The sequence below is a fragment of the Acanthochromis polyacanthus genome, chromosome 19 (assembly GCF_021347895.1).
Source record: "Acanthochromis polyacanthus isolate Apoly-LR-REF ecotype Palm Island chromosome 19, KAUST_Apoly_ChrSc, whole genome shotgun sequence".
Lineage (NCBI taxonomy): Eukaryota > Metazoa > Chordata > Actinopteri > Pomacentridae > Acanthochromis > Acanthochromis polyacanthus.
The window spans coordinates 22,444,558-22,462,692 of record NC_067131.1 but is presented as its reverse complement, the minus strand read 5'-3'; the positions used below and the strand labels follow the sequence as shown (position 1 = coordinate 22,462,692).

Sequence of the window (18,135 nt, the reverse complement as noted above, 5' to 3'; positions counted from 1 at the left end):
ACATTTAACACCTTGTAGCAGCCTGCGGGGATCTGCTCTCGCGCCATTAACATCCCTGGCACTGTCTTGGATGGGAGAAATTACAGGCCTGGTTGCTCTTCTGTTGAACACTACCTCCTTCATTCCTTCCTTCCTTACTCCTCATCCTAAGTCCCCCTGTTGCCTTCTTTCCACCTTATCTCCTCCCTCCCTCCCTCCTCTGTGTCGGTGTGTGGTTGGCTCTGCTGTAATCTGACAAGGGTTTTCCTGCATGCAGTCCAACGTTGCCTCAGGGATGTTACGGTATTAGTGTGTGCGTTTGTGTGAGTGTGTGCGCAAGTGTGTGTTGTCTACTATTAACAGCATTGCAGCTTAGTTGCCCCACTGCAGCAGCCGAGAAAAATTATCTGGCTCCCTCTCTGTCCTCCCTTTTTCTTGATTCCTCCCTCTCCTCCACCCATTCCGTGTCTTTTAATATTCTTTGTTCTTGACTACTTTTAATGTCTTTCCCCTCTATTCTTAGGGTTGCGTGGTCTGATAAACCTGGGCAACACATGCTTTATGAACTGCATCGTCCAGGCACTGACGCACACTCCACTGCTGAGAGACTTCTTCCTGTCCGACCGACACAAATGCGAGATGCAGAGTAACTCCTGCTTGGTTTGTGAAATGTCGCAACTGTTTCAGGAGGTAAGTATGACGGTTCTGTCCAAATGGAGCAGAAGAAGAGGATTTAAGAGGTGTAGAAGTTTTCTCTCTTTCACCTCTCACACACGCCATCTTTTTGTAGTTCTACTCAGGTCACCGCTCGCCTCACATCCCATTCCGCTTGCTCCACCTGGTTTGGACGCATGCACGTCACCTGGCCGGCTACGAGCAGCAGGACGCCCACGAGTTCCTCATTGCAGCACTGGACGTCCTGCACAGACACTGCAAAGGTAAAGTCAGACACACTTAAATAGCCTTGATAAGAACAGTAAAACTGAGAGAGACGCGGAAGAGAGGAGGCTTCCAACTCGACATTCGTCAGAGAGGAGGAGAGCTGGTTGGTATGAGGGATGAGTGGAGCTGAGAGGATGAAGAAAGACGAGAGAGATACACAGACGGATGGAGAAGCAGTGCTCTCTGTCTCTCTCATCAGTTTATAAGCAGAGTGGGTGTCTGTGAAGTTACACAGCATTGCTTTTAGTGACAGTGCATTTTTTTGTGTGTATGTGTGTGTTTTATTTCCACACAGATGACAACGGGAAGAAAGCCAACAACCCGAACCACTGTAACTGCATCATCGACCAAATCTTTACAGGGGGTCTGCAGTCTGACGTCACCTGTCAAGTCTGCCAGTAAGTGTGTGTGCGTGTTTGTGTGTGCCTGCGTGTGTGTGTCTGCGCGTGCGGAAAAACAAAACGCACCCTGAAACATCATTTATGCTTCACTAGAGACTGTGTAAAGAGATTAGAGTCTAATACAACAAAGCCGTGGCTTTGCAGACTACTGCGCTGTCTTACCGAACAACTCCGTCATGCACTCGCTTAAAAAACAGCATCAAAAGTCTCTGTAACAGGGCTCACACATATGGATCTCAGGCTTCATATGTGTGAGCGACCAACGAATTCTGTCTCTTGTGCGCTTTGAGGAGGGTGACATCATACACTACCAAACTGCATGCGGTGAAAACTTGCGAAAAGTTGTCAAGCAGCAGTGCCAGTCCCAGCCATTCAAGTCACATCTCAGTTTAAGTCTCTATGATTTCTACAACATCAATCAATCATCGGACACGTCTCCAACAAGTGTGAACATGGGGTGTGAGTCCTGCCTACTTTTTTGCCTTGAACTGACCACCCACCCTCATCTCTGCATCCTCTTCCTCAGTCTATCACATACTGCACCATCAATCACACACACTGGAGCTGCTACACTGCAGCAACAGGAAAAGCCTTTAATGGCAGCCAGTCTGTAAAGCGGATCTCTAGTTCCACCTGGTGGTTTGTTGAGACTGTTGGAGCTTTGTGCTTTGACAGGGAGACAAATTGAAAGAAAAACACTATAAGTGTGGCAGTACAGCTCAAGTGTTCCTTGGCATTGGGTCTACAAGTCTTTACTGGGGGGATCAAGACTATTCCACCAAAATATATTCCCTCATGATGATCGTGATGTAGCAGGTTTAATCCGTCAGATATGTACATTTTGCACTTAAATACACATAAATATAGAGAATCTTAAAGAATGTGCATCCACAATTTCTATGTATTTTTCATCTGATTTTACTAAGGCAACAGATGATTAGCTTGTACAGTAGCCCTACAGACGTGGAGGCGGTGATAGTATTAATATATCTGATGATTCACTAGAACAGTGAGGTAAATGCAGTTAAATGTTCACTGTAAGCATCTTAATTGATTTTCACTGTTACATCATCGCTGTCGAGTTTCTATTCAGGTATAATTAAAGCAAAGCATAACTCCCTGCCCACAGTTCAATTTTTTTTTTTTTTGTAAATTGCATTTTTTAATATTCAGCTCTTGACTCATTTTTCTGCCTAAGAATTCAGTTATATGCCTGTTGTTTTTATCACCCTGCCAAGGAACAGCGGAGTTATGTGACGATCACCTTACATTTGCCTGTCTGTCTGTTGTCCATCTGTTTGTCTCTCTGTTAGCAACATTACTCAATAACGGACTAACAGATTTGGATGAAATTTTCAGAGAAGGTCAGAAATGACACAAGGACGAAGTGATTAGGTTTTGGCAGTGATGCGGCTTATAGTCTGGATCCACGGATTTGTTAAAGATTTCTGTATCATTGCAAGATAGCGGCACGGCATCACTTTAACTATGACAAGCAGTGAACACTACATCACAATCATGACAATCACATGATTGTGATCCTACAACAAATTGACCGCTGTGGACTTTGAGACTTATCTGTCCGAAATGTACTAGAAACAATTGACTAAATTGTGGGGGTGTTTCCGATTCCCATCAATTTCCGTCACCCGCTACATATTTAAGGTCACACTATTCAGTATCTGTACACAACATGCATATGCATAAGACACGCTTGTGCTCAGCGCAAGGTCATTTTGTTCATGGGTACATCTATATTAAATGGCCACATTCTATAGTGCCTTGATTTCTACTACTATTTTTTTAAAATGATACTACTGAGCAGCTGGAGTACGACACTCTCTGAGGACGTTCCTTGTTTATGTAAGAATTTATTTAGTTTTTAAAATTAAGGTAATGTAGCTGTCTGTATATTTTTGCAGTGCCTCTCCACTCTTTCATGTCACTTAGATATTTTTCCCACTAGAAGTGTCCTTGTGGGTGCCATAAATCATATTAGAGCTGTATGATGTTGAGGATTTTTCAAGCAAAGCAGACTTTCACAAATTGGCTTACCTTTGGAAGTCCAGTGGAGAACATAATCAACCTCTATGCCGAACACACACACAGTATAAAAATATAGCCAATGGCTCCCGATGGTATCGATGTCACTACTATGAAGACACTGTAGCTGCACATATATCCGTAGATCAAGATGTAAGCATCCACTTTCAAGATATTATGGCATCATATCTGTCATAGCATCCATCATTATGTAAAGCCATGTTACTTATTGGCGCAATCCCTCCTCACTGCAAAATGTAATGATTAAAAATAAGCACCTTGCAAATGCTACAAACAAAAAGAGATGAATGTACTCAACAAAAGCCTGAATAAATCTGGAGAGCTCCCAGCAGCTGATACTCTTATCTAGTGTGACAGTGCTATTCCCATCACGGTATAATTTACTCTCCTGACATCTCACAAGCAGGTAATTGCATTGAGTGTAACAGTCAGAGAGTTACGCTGCCAAAGCAACAAAACAGTCAATGCTTTGCTGTTACATTCAGCTAAAATTGTTGAAATAATGTCATATGTTTGTCACTTACTTGGAAATCTAAAGAGACAACAACTTATATAAATATTATGTTGTCTATTTTCTGCAGAGATACATTGGGGGAAGCAATTTTTCTTTCACTCATTAGCTAGGTAGGCTTCTGACCTTATGTTGAAGCTCTGAAGGCAGCTGGCAGCTGACATAATGAACACAACGTCAGCTGCCTGCTGATGATCACGATTGTGATCCGACTACAAATTGACCTTTCCGGACTTACTGGGACTTGTCTGTCAGAAATGATATAAGGAACAATTGATTAAATTGCAGAGGTGTTCCGAGTCCCATCAGTTCCTGCCGCTCGTTGCATATCTAGGTCATGTGGTTTGGTATCCATACATAACGTACACATGCGTAAGACATGCCTGTGCTCAGCACAAGGTCATTTTGTTTTGTTTTAAAAAAAATGCATTTCTGGCAATGCCATATGGGGGAATGAACAGCCTTGGCAGAGTACTGCGCTCTCTGAGTGCTTGTTAAATATTGTGACCTCGGTACAGCTGCATGACTGAATGCAAACTCTGGTTGCATATGGTTGCTTATTGTTGTCAGTAAAGAAAAACAACCACTGGTGTCACCGTGGGTTCTTATGGGTTAAATTGTGTTGCATCAAACTTTAAAACTGGCCAACTATAAAACTTAACAAAAATGAAATTTAAAACTCCCTTTTAATTTTAGTTCAGTGTTTATTCTAAGCCTAGATTAACTTTAACTTAACTTCAAGCTGACACTACCCTCCAGATGGTTGGGGTCACCCAGGCAATTTCATTTTTTCCATGAAAACTCACACTCACACATGTTTATGTGCTATCATAATTGCACACAGGTTTTCTCATCATCAATTAGCCTTTCAGCACGATTAGCTAACACAAGGTAGCATTAGAACACAGGAGTGATGGTTGCTGGAAATGGGCCTCTGTACCCCTATGGAGATATTCCATTAAAAATCAGTCATTTCCAGCTGGAACAGTCATTTATCACATTAACAATGTCTAGACTGATATTTCTTACCTTCATTAAAAAAAACTGCTTTTCTTTCAAAAATAAGGACATTTCATAACCCCAAAATTGAATTATCTCTTAAACATGATACCTCTAAATATACCAGTGGCTCTTTTTAAAACCATAAACAAAATGTTCAATCAATTTATCTGGGCTGAGAAAAGGGCGAGGATGAAAATGACAAGGCTACAAGCTAAAGTAGAATACGGGGGTTTGAGTCTTCCTAATATGAAGCTCTACCAAGAATCATTTATAGGGGCTCAAATGACATCATTACTCTCATTCAGAAAGGTACCAGACCTGTGTGGGTGGACCTAGAAGAAGAATTAATTGCTCCATTTAAAGAGTAGATTACCTGAGTCATAGTTCAAAATCTCAAGATGAAAATCCAATAATTTCCAATACGAGGGACATTTGGCACCGCATACATAAGAAGGAAGGCGTGTCTCCTTTCCTTACAGGTTCATCATCTATATGGAATAACCCCTTATTAAAAATAGGGGGAAAGGTGTTCTTCTGGAGAGAATGTCATACCAAAGGAATCAATCATATTCAATGTATTTACCACAACAAAACCTTTAAATCTTTCGAAGAGTTAAAAGAAACATATAACATACACAATAAAGACTCCTGGAAATTTTTACAACTCAGGGATTGCATGTCTAAGGCAGTTCCCAGAGGGATAGAACTGCCAATCCAATCTCCTATTGCCTCAAAATTTTTACTGTTAAGTACAACACCTCACCTGGTAAGCAAAATTTACAATCATCTTATAAATGGGTTTAAAGGTAATACAACAAGCTTAAAGGCTGCATGGGAAAAAGACCTAGGAATGACTTATGCGGAGGAAGAATGGAGTAGACTGACTAGGCAGATGTTAAACCCAATGAGAGATGCTAGGTCCAAACTCATTCAGTTTAAAATATTCCACAGATTATACTGGACACCAGTGAGGATGAACAGGATGGAGCTAACTGAGTCAAACGTGTTGGCGCTGCAAAACAAATAAAGGAGATCTTCTCCACATGTTTCTTTATTGCCCCATATTAAATGTCTACTGGCAGAGAGTTACAGAAAAAATCATAGACAGTCTTGGAATGAATATCAACCTTACTCCTGCCTTATGTCTCTTGAATAGTATGAAAGGGAACAATAGAATAAATGAGAATAAAGCCAAGTGGCTAAAAGTAGCACTTACCACTGCTAAAAGAGTTATATTGAAACATTGGACGGGAAAAGATAACCCAAACTACTCTGAATGGCTGAATGCGTTAACAGAAACAGCCTCATATGAGCAATTAATATATAAAATAAACGGGAGGTTAGACACTTTTACTGAAATCTGGGAACCATTCTTAACACAAATTAGGAATTGACAATCAGAATATAATTGAAACTGATCAATTAACTAATACTGTTTCATAGTGCATTTGTTTGACTGACGGCTGGGGAGGGCGGGGAAAGGGGATTGTTCATTGTGTTCTGTTTTGTTATTAAACTTCATTGTTATCTAATCTCAGTTGAATGTACATCAGTTCCACAATGTCTGTTTATATATAGATGGCATTTGTATGGCTACAGAGCATTTTAATTGTGTAATAAGTCAGTGAAATGTATAACTATCACATGGAAAAACAGATGTTAGCCTTAATATCTTGTATACGAAGGTATGATGTACATTTATTAACACAAAATTAATTAAAAGTAAAATAACAAAAAAAAGGACATTTCTCAGTGACCTCAAACTGAACAGTAGTGTTTATATTTATTAACTTAAAACTTACACTTGAGGATCATTAACCATTAAAATAGCTTAATTTCTTGAGATGTCTGGACTAAATGATCAAGTTCCTCATTTAAGGTTAAGGTATAAACGTGACACAATAAAGCTTCATGATGCTGCTGAAGTTACTGGTTCACTATAGAAGCTGATATGGAGCTGAACCAGATGACTGGGCCAACTGCCAAGCATTGCAGTGAAAGAAATGCAGCTCCAACTTCTTGTGGCCTTGAGATGTTTCTGGTGACATAAAGTTTCTGGTAAATGGAAACATGTTTGACTGGCACAACTGCTTCAACTGTCTGCTGAGCACACAGTCTGTGATAACTCTGAAGAACCAATACATCCAAGTCTGTCAAATGGGAGCCAAAAACTAACAGTCTTTCCAATTTATTTTTATTATTACTAGGTCCAGACAGCACACAAATCTTTTTTATTTTTTTATTTTTGTAGTCATTTATTTTAATTAGAGAAAGCAAGCATCTCCACAATGTTTCACCTTCTGAACTTCAAGCAATTTCTGGGCTTTTTTTCACTCTATGGAGACAACACAACCGTGACTACAAGTAGAGGGAACTCCAAAGTGCCTTTTGTACAGTATGACAACGTTAAAATGCCATAAATCATAATGAGGAAAAATACTATCTTTATTTCTTGAAGTTTGAAAAACAAAACCTTGTACTAGTTGGATTACATTCATTTTGTCATTAGTTATTATAGGATAGCATTACCTTTAAACCGACAATTCAGTAAGAAAGGATGTTTTACCTTGCTGACATGTTTCGACGGCATCTGCCGTCTTCTTCAGAGCATCATCTTACGTGTCATTACGTGTCCTTTTTATCACGTGGCCGGTCCGACAGATCTGTCAGACCGGCCATGTCCCCCGGCATCTGGTGGTCTCTGGAGGATGGAATCCCAAGGTAAAACATCCTTTCTGACTGAATTGTTGGTTTAAAAGTAACACTATCCTAAAACCCTGTACCCCTGTGTAAACACAGCCTGCAGTTCAGCCAAGTTCAAGACGTATATTGATAACCTTGGATTTACTAAACAAGGATTAATTTTGCATTGTGACAGAACTTTGCCTAATTTTAAATCAGGATTTGATAATTGTAAACCTAGCTTTGTTAAACAGTAATCTGAAGTAATATTAGGTTACAAATTTTCTTTGTGAGTGCAAACTAACATACACTACCAGTGAAAGTTCGGACACCAATGCTTTTTATTTTTGTATTGTTTTCTAAATTATAGATTAATATTGAAGATTAACACTTTTTTGTTTACAACATAATTCCATATCTATTTTTTTATAGCTTTGATATCTTTAGTATTAATCTACAGTGTATAAAATATTTAAGTATACACCATTAAATGAGAAGCTGTGTCCAAACAAATGTACTGATATGCACCTCCTGTGATGTGGGGAACAGACCGGATGATGCACTCATCCTCCCACAGCAATTCTTAACCAGTAATAGAAATTTGCACTACTAATGGTCTCTACTGGTTGTAAGCTTTGTTGAATATGCAGTGTTTCCCCTGGGTTGAAATGGCTGTGAGGTGGTGGGGTGTAGGCAAGGGCCAAAGGCCCTTACATCAGCGAGCGCCGCAGGCGCGAAACAACTAGGGGGATCCGGGGTCATGCCCCCCTGAAAAAATTTTGAAAATCAAGATGCAAAATGGGGCATTCTGGCACAATTTGGAGCACATTTTGTTGTATTTGTAGCCATTTCCAAAAACTAAATTAAATAAAATTTCCATGTTTCTTTTCTAAAAATTAGTGATGGGGAGAAAATATGACAAATATAAACCCACTTGTCCTTGCGATCAAAACATGTCAACTAGTCCATTATATTCTGGTCAGATTTCCACAAGCCATTCCAAAATGCCACATCAGTTCTTATTACAAATTTGAAAAAGATGACAAAAGACTTGAATCTGGAATCAAGTGGTGACTTTTACTTTTTTCTAAAAACAACTACATGTTAGGTACCAAATTCCCACTTCATTTTTATTTATAATAAAAAGGTTATGTCATGACCTTCATTTTACTTACTTTTCATTTTACTCCTATAAATCATTTTATCAAAAGAAACTAGGAACTTTATATTCTGGTGAAATAATTTGTCTCGTTCGTGAGAACGGGTTTTGTCATACCTAAATGTTTTAACGGGATGTTTTTGCAGTCACTGTCAATTCGTATCGCCGCGGACAACAAAACAGTAAGCAAACTCAGTAAAGGAAGCGAGATCGATGCCTACACTGTGTTGCTCACTTTATTTTGATGACATGCGATAGTTTTGATACTTAATTTGACATATGTCAGTGATACACACCTGCTTTTAGTCCCGAAAAATGAAACGATGGAGTGCTGCCGCTTCTTGTCCGCCATGCTTGTTGACGCTAGGAACGTTCGCCAATCGAAACGACCGACATTTGAAACACGATCTCGCGGGATGTCATACGAGAACTGAGTGTTACCTACCAATGGGGATGTGCCTTGCTGTCTTCAGCCACGGCGAGAAAAGGCTGCCATTCTGGCTTGTTGATTTCAGCGGCGAATATACCGGACTTATGTGTCAATGCTTTCTAATATTTAGCATTACTTTTTTCTTTTCTTTTTTTTTTTTTTTTTAGTGCGGACCAGTAAGGGGGCAATGTCGGCAAAATTGTAATGAGGCGGTGGCCTATACCAGCGAGGCGGCCCGCCTCGTCGGTCATATAGGAGGGGAAACACTGAATATGTAGCACTACATCACTCGTCACCAACCTTTTTCAATATAAGATCACTTTTCATGTCAGACAAAAAGCAAAGATCTACCATCCATTTCAGATTTACTTTACAGCTTTTAGATTTTAAAATTTGGAAATAAAGAAATTAATTCATGACTCATGCTGTGTCGTTTTACTGCCAAAACATTTTAAACATACATTTGACAGCTGACATGTAAATTAATAGCAGAGTAGTTAAATGTATTTACAAATGTGAGCCTTTGTTTATATTTCAACATTCAAAACTGAAGCATCAAATCATGGCAAGAATGATACACCACAGCACAAGACAAATCAACCTGAACCTCTGTCTTTTTTAGGTGCATCACAATCACAGTTGGTGTGATGGTTGTACCCGCAGCCCATCAATTAAAGCAGTGTAGTTGGGCTCATAGTTGGAGACACCTAGTCTCACACAGCCAGCAAGGTGTCTGTCAGTCAGACGGGTCCTGCGCTTTGATTTTCTTATTTTCATGTGTGAAAATGCCACGTCACAGAGATATGTGGAGCCAAAATAGGATTTGAACTTTACAGCACAGGAGGAGAGAAGGGGAAACTTTTCTCTGTTTACAAGACCCCAAAAGTGTCTGTCATTAGCCCTTGCCTACAATTCAGTGTCATTTTGCACTTCAACAATTTCCATGTCCACACCATTAGGTAAGGAAAACACCTCCTGAAGCACAGCAGCGAGTGCCTCGATGTCTGTGGGAATAAATGGGTTGCTCATAAATCTCACAATGTCCTCCATTTTATCCATTTCTTGAAAATGCCTGTCAAATTCAGCCCTCACGTTATCTAGATGGACACAGAAATGTTCAGGGTGGGGTTCTCTTACATTATTTGAAAGTCTCTCCAGGTTTGAGAAGTGTTTCAGTTTTCCATTTCTCAGCTGAGAAATCCACAGAACGAGTTTGGCCTTAAATGTGCTGACAGCGCTGATCATGTGCGTTACATCTCTGTCTTAACCCTGCAACTCCGTGTTGAGCTCTTTCATTTTGGCTGTCAGGTCTGTGAGGAATCCCAGATCACGCCGCCATGCATCATCTGACAGTTCTTTATAATGCTCTTCACGTGATTCCAGAAATGAGTGAATCTCAGGCAGCAGGTCAATAAAACACTGCAGAAGTTTCCGCGACTTAACCAACACACTTCAGCATGCAGAAGCAAATCACCATAAATTGCGTCATCTCATCCAGAAATGACTTGAATAAACGGTGTTGCGGTCCCTTTGCTCATATTGAATTAACAATCCTTGTCACCAGCATCATTACACGGGAAAAGTTCACAACCTTACTAGCAAGAGCTTGCTAGTGGATAACACAGTGAAAATTGACTAAAACGGGGAAATCAGGATCTTGGCACAGTGCAATAAATCCAGCATGTGTGCCAATCATTGCTGGAGCCCCATCTGTTGTAATAGCAACCAACTTATGAATGGGAATATTGTTGTCACACACATGCCATTTGAACTCGGTGAAAATGTCCTCGCCTCTGGTCCTCTTCTTCAGTGGTAAAAGAGTCAGGAAGGCTTCTTTTGAAGTTAAATCCTCAAAAATCATCTGAGCAAACACCATCAGCTGTGCTGTGTCAGTCATGTCAACCGATTCATCAAACTGCAGAGAAAAGCACTCGCACAACAATAAATCCGACATTGGGACTTGTTGGGATGAAAGAGACTCGATCCTTCTCACCACCATTGCAGGACCAAGTGGCACACTCTCAATTGCATGTCTGATCACATCCTTGTTTTTAAAATCTCTGAATAAAGTGTCCGTAGTTACAGACATTGCCTCCTTAAACAGCTCTCCATCAGTGAAGGGTTTCTTGTGTTTAGCCAAAAGCTGACTCACACGAAATGACAGTCGTGGCCTTATTGTTGTCCACTGGCTTGGAAAAAACTTGCTGGTGGGCCTTCAGTGCTGTCTTCAGCTCCATAACTTTGCTGGTGAGCAGGGCGCTTTTCAGCGGGTACTCCTCCCTGAACTTGTCGTGGTTTGGGGCGTGGCGATGCTCCAAGTTACCTTTCTTTGAGAGAGCAGTAGACTGGTGACAGATGAGGCACACAGGTTTGTTTTTAACCAATGTGAACAAAAAGTCATGTTCCCACCCAGAGTGGAAGTGGTACATTTTCTCCTTTTTTCTGTGTTCATCCCCCATCTCGACTGCTCGCCCTGCCGAGCGGTTTCTTCTTCGTTTGTTAAAATGCTAGTAGCCCGCAGCTGCGGATTTGGATGACCGACAGAGTGACAGATTTGCAACAAAACTATGATTGGTGTAAAGTAGTAAATATGTTTTTTTAAAAATATATTTTACATTATGTATTTATTTTATACATTTTTTAAAGATTGACTTTTAACAGGGCAAAGATCGACCTGTCGATCGTGATCGACGGGTTGACGACCACTGCACTGCATAAACACAGGGACGTAATATGGACTTTAAAATATTGTACCTGTTTAGTGAAGCCATAATGCTACCTCATTTCATACACCTCATACATTTTTGTGCACATTTCTGTCTTTTCCTTAGTGGCGTTTCCACAACCATCGACCCGTTCTGGGACATCAGCCTGGACCTTCCAGGCTCCTCCACACCATTCTGGCCCCTCAGCCCCGGAGGAGACGGATCAGCACTTAATGGAGAAAGTCACACCACTGGAGCCACAACACTCACAGACTGTCTGCGCAGGTAACTGATGTGTCAGACAAATATGGTCGAGAATCTCTACAGAGAATTTTCTTTCTTGCTATATAATCCTAAACAGAAATATCCATTATAGTTTGTTTGTTTGTGCACTGTTGAGTCACAGATCTTTAGTCTGGAACCACTTCCCAGAATCACCAAACTCATCTTTATAGGGGCCGCAAGTAACAAGAAAACACTGAAACTAATCCTTGTTCTTCTCATATTCACTGGAGCAGAGACCTCAGGAAGCAGCAGCACTGATAGACTTCCACATACACACATGAACTAAATCGCTTCTTCTGCCATTTAGGTTCACCAGACCAGAGCACCTCGGAAGCAGTGCCAAGATCAAGTGCAGTGGTTGCCATAGTTACCAGGAGTCCACCAAGCAGCTGACCATGAAGAAGCTGCCCATCGTGGCTTGCTTTCACCTCAAAGTAAGATGTTTGACTGCTAATTTACGGCCAGTCGATAAGCAAAGCGGTGTTCTAACACTTTGGTGTGTGTGTGTTCTCAGAGGTTTGAGCATTCGGCCAAACTACGGCGGAAGATCACTACCTATGTCTCCTTTCCACTGGAGCTGGACATGACTCCTTTCATGGCCTCGAGGTGAGCACACTTCAAATGAAGACTGAAAGAAAAGAAAACAGAGTAAGGTGCACCAAAACTAACACAGCTGGCAAGATGAAAGGAAGACCCTGTGTAGTGGAAGAAAAATAATGATGTCTGTGTTGTAGCATCAGTGTTCAGCTTCAGTCGTCCAGCGATATGATCATCTGTTTAGTTAACAGCAATATCAAGAGTGTTAGCTGTTCACAAAATGTTACAAGCATCAGCTTTTTTCTATATTTTCGAAATAGATTTTAATTCCTAAGCAGTTGTTTGTCCTTAAAGCTGCTGTCCGGAGTTTCCGTTTGTTTTCAATTTATGTATCATTTTTTAACAAAGCTTAAATGTGTTAGTCTAGTTCGATACTATAATATAATGTTAGTATAACGCGATATGAAAATTTATTCCTGAGCTCCGCCTTCCTCTCATAGACCCCCATGTTATTCCAAAAAGCGCCGGTTGCTGCCGACCAATCAAGTTCGAGCTTCAGCTTTGTCATGCTATCAATCAACGGTTACGCGCACAGCAAGCAAGCCCATGCAGAGGTGGGCGAGCTACGCACTACGCAACCGCGCGCACATTTGTTTTGCTTGTGGAGGAGAGAGCATCAGGGATCAGCAACTTCCAGAAAAGTTACCAATCCCACGGCTTGTCAGGCCAAGAGACTGCAGGACGTTTTTTGGCTCGGGGTGCTCGCGTCGCTCCCCGACCACGGCCTCCATAGCCCGCCTGACGGCTTCGTTTAGATGCATGTTGGGGCGTCTGGGACATACTCTTCGTCAGAGGAGTCATGCAATTCTGAACTCTAGATAGAAATAAATAAACAATCTAACACATATACACGCGTAAATGCACTAAGTTTGATAAACAACGTCATCGAGAGGGATACACGAGTGTAATCACATATTGAAACTTTACTCGTTCGTCCTAGCAGATTCATGTTATTTTGGTATTAGGACAAGTTAGACTCAATACAGCATTCTAACGTAATTCCTTTATTATTTACTAAATGTACTAAATGCAGAAGAGGGGAAAACAGCAAAACAGGCGAGATGGTGCAGCACTCCGGGCACTTCTCTCATGTACTGCGCGCGTGCACAAATAAAGGGGCGAAATCAGAGGGAGGGAGGGACCAACAGCGTTTTGGGAGACGCTGCGATTCAAACTCCGGACAGCGGCTTTAATCAACCACTGTAAAGATTGATCATTGTAGCCGAGTATATATGATATCTATGTTTTGGGATTTGACTGAGTTATGCCTCTGAAAAAGAAGAGGCCTGTCAGTCAGCTCCAAAAACTTTGATGCATCGTATCTGTTCACCACGCATTTTCAGTTCATATCCAAATAACATATTTGTTTACATCCTTACTGAACATACACACTGGGTGCACCAATACAAACACAGGAATTAAAGAAAACATGAGAGTCCTTAGCAGCAGAAAACAGAACGTCACATAGACGTGAATGTTTGCTTTGTTTTATTGGACTTATGGAGCAAACAAGACAGTTTAAAGAAAATCAGAACTATTTGCTGACACAAAGAACAGTTGGTGTTGTTGGGACTGAGTCTGCTCTGCTGTGTGTTTCAGTAAAGAGAGCCGGATGAACGGGCAGTACCAGCAGACTGTGGACCCCTTCAACAACGACAACAAGTAAGTCAAACGGCTGTTTCTGAACCAGCACAGGTTCCAAGTAATCCAAAGTTAGTCTGACTCATCGGGTGTATAGGTTTCTGGTATAATCCTGCCATTTCTGCTGTGCACTTTTAGCAGCTTTCCCTCCCCTTCTGCTGTCTACATGTAGCCTCTTTCAGAATCACCTTTACAATAGGAAAGACAACAACAACAACCTTCCAGACTTATCCAAAGTAACCAGTTTATTATCAATCTGTCCCCAATCTTGGGAAAGTCCTAAAATTGATTCTCCTGGAATCAGACCTGACAAATTAGATTTTAGTTCTTGTGCAGCAAACATATTAAAAAAACATTGTTTTCATGAACACAAGTGATTGATTTTTATACTGCTTCCTTGTCCTTGCATTGATTTGTACTTCTGCATTCAGTGCTCTGCTCTCTTCACGCATTTCCTTCCTTTGGTTTGGGATGCATATTAGTCAGTGTGTATGGGATAGTCCATCCATCCATCATTTATGCACTGCTTAATCCCCAAGCCACAAATACAATTATAGAGTAGCAATGAAACTGATACTAACAATAATCATCGGTATTTATAGGACACTTTCCAAAATCCAAGTTGCAAAGTGCACCTAGGGTCGCGGGGGGTGCTGGAGCCTATCTCAGCTGACTAGGGCGAAGGCAGTGGACACCCTGGACAGGTCACCAGTCTGTCGCAGGGCGACATATACAGACAAACAATCACACTCACATTCACACCTCCGGGCAATTTAGAATAGCCAGTTAACCTCAGCATATTTTTGGACTGTGGGAGGAAGCCGGAGTACCCAGAGAAAACCCACGCATGCACAGGGAGAACATGCAAACCATGCAGAAAGATCCCAGGAAAGGTGGAACGCGAAGCAGAAATCTTCTAGCTGCAAGACGAATGTGCTAACTATGTGTGCTAAGCCACTGTGCCCCGTCATTTGGGTTTTATGCGTCACCTCGAGGTTTTTTTCTGTCCTGTATTTCAGGTATAGTTTGTTTGCAGTGGTGAACCACCAGGGGACACTAGAGAGTGGACATTACACCACTTTCATCCGGCAGCACAAGGACCAGTGGTTCAAATGTGACGACGCCATCATCACCAAGGCCAGCATCAAGGACGTACTGGATAGTGAAGGGTGAGTAAATCATGGCACTGGGCATAGCACTCCATCCTGCCACTCTGTTATATAAAGTCAAGGAATAGAGCAGAAATTACCTCCAAATTGACAGAACTTAATAGGTTTGTGTATAAGTTTGACAGTGATTGCTCTCCTTTTACAAGTGCTGCTTGCTAACCTTGTGCTGCTTTCATCTCTACAGGTACCTTTTGTTTTACCACAAACAGTTCCTGGAGTATGAATAGCTCCCTCCATCAGTGCAGCCTGCAGGAGGAGCTGAGGGAGGATGCAAGAATTAGTTGCATGGGAAAAGGAAACAGAGTGATGAGAGAGGCAAGGAAACAGAAACGCAAGCCTACCTTAATCACTCAGAGTCGCAACTCTCACTCGAACATGGACCCACCCTGTACTACATGCTAATCTAGTTCCTCTGTAAGGAGTGTCTGCTGTGCAGTGTAAGGCAAAAATACAAGAACCCACATAAAATGCAAGATAGTTGGAAGGGAAATCTCTAAAGGAACATTGCAAAAGTTTTCACTTGAATTCAGGGGATGAAGAAGATAGCAACTGTTATAGTCTGCTTACAGAATCACTCTGCACTTGCTTGCAGATAACAGAGGAAGAGTCTCTACATTTTTCCTTAATCAGACACAAGCGTAGTTTATCTGGGGAAGTTTTACTTGATCACAAATGTTGGTCCTCACCAATGTCTTGCTCCATGCTTTCTCAGCTGCAAATATTAACATCCAGGTGTGCTAACAAGCAAAGCAGCAGCCTTCCACTGGGGTGCAAGGCTCTGCTTTAGAAAAGAAAAGTGAGTGTTTCACTTTACCTGCGAGGATTCAAACGGGCAACTTTCTAGACACAAGCACACTTGTCAAACACATCCACACTCCGCCAAAAGACCAAATATCACAGAGATGGAAGTTTTCTTATTATGCATTTTTGTTCAGAGTGTAACTATCGGGGAAAAGTGGGGGGGGGGGGGAATCACCAGACGAATAGTATTCTGAAGTTTATTCCATTTATTACTCGTGAGTTTGTAGTTATCACTCAGATACTTTTAGAAAACAAAAAGGATGTGAAAGATCTGTTATTTTCTGCCTCTCTTGCTGCTTCCAACAGTCAAAGGAGGGGTATAGATTACACAGTGAATATTATATTTTTATACATACTGCAATTAAAAGGTTTGTTTACGGTTTTGCATTCTCCCTAAACTCACGCGTTGTTCGTCTGTGTTACATTGTGCCGTCAATCATGTTTTTGTACACAAAATTCAAAATAGTGCTGATGATTTAAAAAAAATGCTGCTATGGCTGCTTTTACTTTCTTCTAATCGTTTTTTTTCTTTGTTTGTTTGGCAAACTTTTTTCCGAAGGCATATTCTCCACGTTTTAGATATGTTGTCGTGATGCTGTTTCAGGTAAATGGCAAAAAAGAAATGAAGTAAAAATGGAAACTGGAGTTGGTCAGAAACTCGATCCTGCAGTTTTAACTGTCGGCCGCATGTCGCTCTGATTCGGTGTGTGTGTGTGTGTGTGTGTGTGTGTGTGTGTGTGTGTGTGTGTGTGTGTGTGTGTGTGTGTGTGTGTGTGTGTGTGTGTGTGTGTGTGTGTGTGTGTGTGTGTGTGTGTGTGTGTGTGTGTGTGTGTGTGTGTGTGTGTGTGTGCCCAAGAAATGGGAGGGGAAAAAAAACAACTCAGCGTAGGTGTGTTTGTATAAAATGTGTTACTTGCGTGTAAAGAGACAAAAAAAAAAACAAAGTGCGTATGTGTTCCTGTTTGTATGCACGTGTATCGTGCGCGTGCGTATGTACCATTTGTTCGTGTACTGAATCAGTACTTGCATTCAGCATGCCGTCTGAGCTGGGTATCACAGTTTGATAGGATTTTTTTCCACATGTTGATGATGTATGTATAAGTATATATGTACAGTTTGTATGTAAGAGACAAATGGGGAAACCTCAGTTGATTCGTTCTTCGATTTTGCTGGATCCAGCCACAGGGGTAGTAATCAGAAGAAACTTGTCTTGAGCCGGTCAGTCATTCCTTGCACACACATGCAACTGCTGCAAGAACTGGACACAGTGATGGAAAGACACTCAAATAAAGAAAAATCTATATCTGTAAACGCATCTCTGCTGCTTATTTGTGGGTTTTGATTGTGTAGTATGACCTGTGTTTTTGGTAGATAAATTGATGACACTGATTGAAGGCTTCGAGAGAGAGCTACGTCTCACTGCAGGTTACCAGAACAACAGTACTAATTATAATAGGTAAGCCAAAAATTCTTTATACACATGCTAAACTTTGATTGACAGAGACTTTATATTTGACCAATAGGTTTCTTCTGGCTGTAAAATACACTACTGGTCAAAGGTTTTGAGACAGGTTCTCATTTATTTGAATGAGAAAGTGTCTCAAAACTTTTGACCAGTAGTGTACATGTAGATGACATAAAAAAGGAAAAAAAAGTGTTGTGCTAGAGGTGGTAGTGATACATTTTAATCATTTCTATGTTGTCTTTTGAATTTTTTTTTTTTTTTTTTTTTTTTTTTTTTTTTGGTGTTTTTATTCAAAATGGCCA

At 41.0% G+C, this 18,135-nt stretch overlaps 1 protein-coding gene across 1 annotated transcript in view; it reads left to right on the top strand.

Annotated features, from left to right (window-relative positions):
* usp22 (ubiquitin specific peptidase 22) overlaps positions 1-17,679 on the top strand; it is a 42,695-nt gene extending 25,016 nt beyond the window's left edge. The window contains exons 5-13 of the mRNA XM_022207732.2: positions 503-669; positions 770-917; positions 1,217-1,319; positions 12,002-12,160; positions 12,468-12,594; positions 12,675-12,766; positions 14,357-14,419; positions 15,418-15,567; positions 15,752-17,679. Coding sequence (XP_022063424.1) covers positions 503-669; positions 770-917; positions 1,217-1,319; positions 12,002-12,160; positions 12,468-12,594; positions 12,675-12,766; positions 14,357-14,419; positions 15,418-15,567; positions 15,752-15,794 — 1,052 coding nt within the window. The 3' untranslated portion in view covers positions 15,795-17,679. The remainder of the gene's footprint in view (positions 1-502; positions 670-769; positions 918-1,216; positions 1,320-12,001; positions 12,161-12,467; positions 12,595-12,674; positions 12,767-14,356; positions 14,420-15,417; positions 15,568-15,751) is intronic.
* Positions 17,680-18,135: the final 456 nt, after the last annotated feature.